Raw genomic sequence first — 5,341 nt, 5'->3', positions numbered from 1 at the left:
AAAAGAACGCCGACGGATATTAGCGCGATCTCTTCATGGCATCGTAACAAATTTTAATCTGCCATTGATCACTTTGTGTGAAACTCACATTACGTCTTCACTGAATAATTTTTCTTTTGAATAGTCGGAATAAAGAAAACAAACGACAAATTTGAACGATTCAAATAATTGAAAACAAAACAAAAAAAATTGTGTATGAAAAAAAGTTACTTTTTGGAATTTTCCAATTTTCCGACGTTTCATCACTGAAAGCATATGGTTTTTTATTTCTAAATCTTACCCGATCCGCAGCGAACAACCTCTGACCGTTTCATCAAGATTGGTTCAGCCGATCTCGAGCCTTAGCGCTACTAACAAACGAACATTCATTAGTTTCTATGAAAAAAAGAAAATGGATTTTTTAGTATTTTAAAAACCATCTTTGAACTGCAAGGAACATTTAAAACAAGAGAATTGGTCAAATTGGTCTAGGCATGGTTGAGTTATACGCTTAGCAACACATTTCACGATTAATTTTTTTATTATAGATTATGGTTATCAAACAAAATATTAAAAAACTACTAAAATAATGTTTAGTACAAGTTTGGAAAACGAAAAACTGTAAAAATCTATATCAAAACCATAAATTAGTATACAAATTTGTAATTTGGTGTAGTGCTTTTGAGGGCTAGATGAGGGAACCATCGCGGGCAAACATGAGAGGAAATTGAAAGCAATATATTTTCCCACTCCTTGTTTACAAATGAGAGCGCGCATATGTATGGGTACTTGCACTGTGGGTAACAATTGTAAAATTGCCTAACAATTTTAAGTTTCTTTATAACTACAGTAAATTGTAAGACAAATATTAAAAGTATAATAAATATTTCGGAAAATATTCTTTGGTTAAATTTCCAGCTGATTCCAAATTAATGAATTAATTTTTCTTTTTAAATTTTAGACACTGTTTTCACGCGCTGATAACATTTCTGCAGATTCTAATTATAATAACTTCAGTTTTTGGACCACTGTTTCTTCAAACACATATGCACAAATGAGCAGTCAGCACACACCTATTAGCGTTTGCATTCTAGTTGTGTGCTTAATCACTCCCAAGTAATAATGATTTTTTTTTAAATATGTGTTTCCTTTCTAAAGTGCATTTTATTATTTTAATACATTTGTAGAGGCAACCTAGATCTTTAAAACTTAGTAAAACAGTTATAGGAAAAAAACCTTAATTCTTTGAATATTTTGGTAAAATAACCAAATGGAAAAATGGAACTGCAATATGTTTAAAGAAAATGTATATTACGGTCAGAAGTTTTTTTTTTACATGTAGATATATAAAACTGCCTTGCATATGTACATACGTATAAAACAATACAACTTGAGAAACGATTTGTCAATTGTCAGTAAAATGAATTTTTACAACTGGCATCATCACCATTAACAGTATTATCACATCTACATTGGTGTGAATAAAATAGGACCACAATATAGTATTGTGAAGTTTTTAAATGTGATGTGCTCGGTTCTCCAGTAGGTCTCTATCACCCATATACAACATAATATAAATCTATTATATTATGTGAGATGGTACTGGAGAATAACATTGGATTTATCTAAAAACAGAAAGGTTTATTGTTATTATGTACACAAATTGAATTGGGATAAAATGTTTAAGTAAATTGTAAATCCCGTTCTACTAACCCAAGAACAGAAAATCGGCAATTAAAGGTTTCTTCCTTCCAATACCTTAGTAGACCAACGCTGTACTACTTTGACTTATTAAATTAGTTAATTTATGCGGTTTACTTTTCTTACACCAATATTTTAACTATACTATTTTATATAATGGAAAAGAAAATGACTTCCTGAGCACGCTTTTCTGATTTTATCGTTCGTTAGTGGACACGAATTTTTTTTTTCGGACTAAATCCCCGACTTCTCAACTCTGAACATCTAATGCTACTGCTATCGCAGAGCCATTCCGAAACAAACTCGTCCAGAGTCCTCTCATCCGGAAACGGATACATCCGGATTGACGTAAGGTGTCTATAAGCTAAATGTGATAAGAAGTGTACACCTAAAGCCAGTGGTTTAAAATACAGTAGATTCCGGTTATAACAACTTTCAAGGGACCGACGGTTTTACGTCGTTTTACCCGGAGGACGCAATAACCAGAAAGAGAAAACACATTTTTTTTAAATTTATTTTAAGGTTGCCATGTTCGTAATAGGCTTTTAAAATAAAACAAATTAATTTTTAAATCAAAACAAAAAATTTAATTCAATAACCTTGGTTTTTCAAAATAGGTCGTATTCATATAACGGGTATTCATAAACTTAATATAACTGGATTAATTTCTTTTATTTTACTTTTAATTCTTAATTTAAATAATCAGACATTTTTGATTGTTTTGCAGTCGTTTTGGACATGTAAAAGCAGTCGCGCACTGCATTATTTAAACGAGAGCTGCTCTGCGTTAAACTCTCGTCATTAAAATTCGAATGTACAAATCTATTTAGTAGTTCTGCAGCCTTCAGTGCCTCCAAAACGCTAGGTGCTGACTCATCTCCATTTCGATCTTCCACGTTGTCGTCGCTATCCTGTCCATCATCTAATATATTTTCAACAATTCTGTCTTCCGARGGTTCCTCACAAGTCGCCACACCATTGTCAATAAGAACATATTCATCCAGTTCTTCCTTTGAAATCGGTAGCTGATTTTTTAGAGCTCTTGYCCAAACCGATAGAGGAATGTCATCTTCGATTTCGATACCATTTGAGCATGAGCTTCTGGAACCATCAAAATTTTCTTCTGCAAGCCCAGAATGCTGAAAACAATTCGCAATTGTCAATGGTGAAAGTTGTTCCCATGCATGATTTATCATTAAAATGGAATCAAGTATGGTTATTTTCGGGTAATTTTTATCTTTGTTTTCATCCATATTGCTTATTATTTTAAGAACAAGATTTTTCCAAAAAGTTGATTTAATCACTCGAATTATGCCTTGATCCATTGGTTGTAATACAGATGTCGTATTTGGTGGAAGGAAAACTAATGTGATATTCGTTAGGTCACTAGCAATATCTTCTTTTTCTGCTTTTTAAGCTCAGCATCCCAATCCCGTACCCAATTAATAAAAATTGTAGATGTCATCTACTCTGGTAGTCAACAGGCAAAGACTGAACATTTTTAAAGCATCTAGGATTTTCCAATAACCAATAAATGCTTTTTAGTATTATCACTCATATTGGCTGCAACAAGCACAGTTATCCTTTCCTTGGACAGCTTCCCTATAGTGCAGTTTTCACCTATACATTAAAATTTCAATAAACAGATTTTTTCAAAATAATTTTCCTTCTCACCTTTAAATTTTAATGTCTTGTCTGGAGTTAATTTGTAGAATAGTCCAGTTTCGTCGACATTAAAAATTTCCTCATCAGTGAAATATTTTCGTAGGATAGGCCAAACCTTTGTAAGCCACTCGCTAACATCGATTTTTTATACAGACAAAGATTCTCCACTGACTGTACCGCCGACAATATTATGCCTGACCTTAAAGCGGCTTATCCAACTCACAGTACAATTAAAATTTTCAATTTTAAATTGCTTAGCGAAAAAAATTTCTTTTTCTTGAAGCAGTGGACCACTTAATGGGATTCCTCGACTGCGTTGCAATATGAACCACTGTAACAATGCTTTGAACCACTGTAACTTGATCTTGAGTTGAAGCTCTGACGCGTTTAGGCTTTAATATATTACTAATAAATAACGTTTTAATTTTTTCTTAATTTTTTTTTATTGTGGCAATTGTTGTGTGGCTCAGGCAGAATTCTTTTGCCAGAGTAACGTTGTGCTCACCGGCTTCCATTTTTTCTTCAACAGAGAAGCACTTTCGTTTTTGAGAAATTTTGCGGGTGTAATGCACAATGCAAACTGAATGGCTTCCTTATTGCGCATTTTGTGCATTTTGCGCATCAACTCACATTTGGCGAATTTACACATTCAAAAAAATGGAAAAATGGAAAAAAGCAGAAAAAACTAGAAATATAACGCGACATCCTATCGAATAGCCTATGTGGTCTGCACACACTCGCTGTAAACATTTGTGTGACGTCACCATTGCACTTCGACTATCTCTCCTAGCAGCAGCGTTGCTAAGGCGACGGCTTAAAGTGACAGAGAGTAGTGAGAGTGTAAGAGCCTTCGTGTCGCTGCTACGTACACAAGCAAGGGTGCCGATCACTGATAAATACATACATTTCTAATTACGTCGTTTGATGCTTAAATTTGTTGGCATTATTTCGTCGCTATATCTGGTTGAATTCTGAAAGATTTCGTCGCTATAAGCGGTTAGTCGCTGAAAGCGGATACGTAATAAGCGGAGTCCCTTTCATATAAGTTTGTATGGGGACCAACCAAGCCACCGAGTTTTCGTCGCAATAACCGGACGGACACTATAAGCGGAGTCGTTATAACTGGATTCTACTGTAATTGTCGTATCTACGATCTTTGGGATTTCGGTTGAAATTTTGTATACTATTGCCCACTATGGCGCTTATCTGTGGACGAAAGTTACTTTAAAAGTGGAATATTAAATCAAAACTTTCCCCTTTCTCCTTTCATTTCTTCTTTATTTTTTTATAAATTTGTTTGACTTTCTATTTCCCTGGAACTAGCTATCTATAAAAAACCCTATAAGCAACATCATCTGTACCCATTTCAGTGAATGAATTGGGACTAAAAATATTTGTATAATTAAAACTGGGTTGCGGTGCATTTGGCAAATGTGTGTCCGGATCAGCATCAAACCTTAGTTTTTTTCCCACTTCATTTTTAAGGAAAAACAAATAAAGAAACCCTACACCTAACAAACAAAATGTTATTTATATTTCTTTTAATTGAAATACTATTAGAGCTACTAACTGAACTATAATATGTGGCGTGGCCCCGCCACCAAGCATATAAGCAAGTTGGGTCAAATACTCATGGCAAAAAAGAAAACAAATTAGTTCGGATGAAACCCGCAACGTTGTGGTTCAACTGATCTGACACAATAAGAACGAGAAACGAGTAAACAGTACGGGTTGAAATTCAATTCAACTCCGGTTGAAATTAACACTAAACCTACAGACAATTCTTGTATAAATTATTTTTAGGCACTTGTGTGCTTTATTCAGGCTCGAATAGAACTAACTCTAAAACATTCTCAAACTTAATTCTAAGCCTATGCCGTCCTCACTGCCGCTGCCGTCGTCGCTGTCGTTGCTATGTTTTGTCCTGTCTCTTATACACATCTAGATGTGTATAAGAGACAGGATCCATTGGTTGTAATACAGATGTCGTATTTGG

At 34.2% G+C, this 5,341-nt stretch overlaps 1 protein-coding gene across 1 annotated transcript; it reads right to left on the bottom strand.

The window, feature by feature from the left end:
* Positions 1 to 408: 408 nt before the first annotated feature.
* LOC108973627 lies at positions 409 to 3,292 on the bottom strand. Its single transcript, XM_018941005.1, has 2 exons — positions 2,439 to 3,292; positions 409 to 426 (listed from the first exon to the last, which is right to left on the bottom strand). Exons 1-2 carry the CDS (start codon positions 3,003 to 3,005, stop codon positions 409 to 411), a joined length of 585 nt encoding a protein of 194 aa, XP_018796550.1. The 5' UTR covers positions 3,006 to 3,292.
* Positions 3,293 to 5,341: the final 2,049 nt, after the last annotated feature.

This window comes from Bactrocera latifrons, unplaced genomic scaffold, assembly GCF_001853355.1.
Source record: "Bactrocera latifrons isolate USDA-ARS-PBARC rearing strain unplaced genomic scaffold, ASM185335v1 scaffold_496, whole genome shotgun sequence".
Classification (NCBI taxonomy): Eukaryota; Metazoa; Arthropoda; class Insecta; order Diptera; family Tephritidae; genus Bactrocera; species Bactrocera latifrons.
Note: the sequence above shows the minus strand (reverse complement) of the source record. Positions and strands in the feature narration are given on the sequence as shown.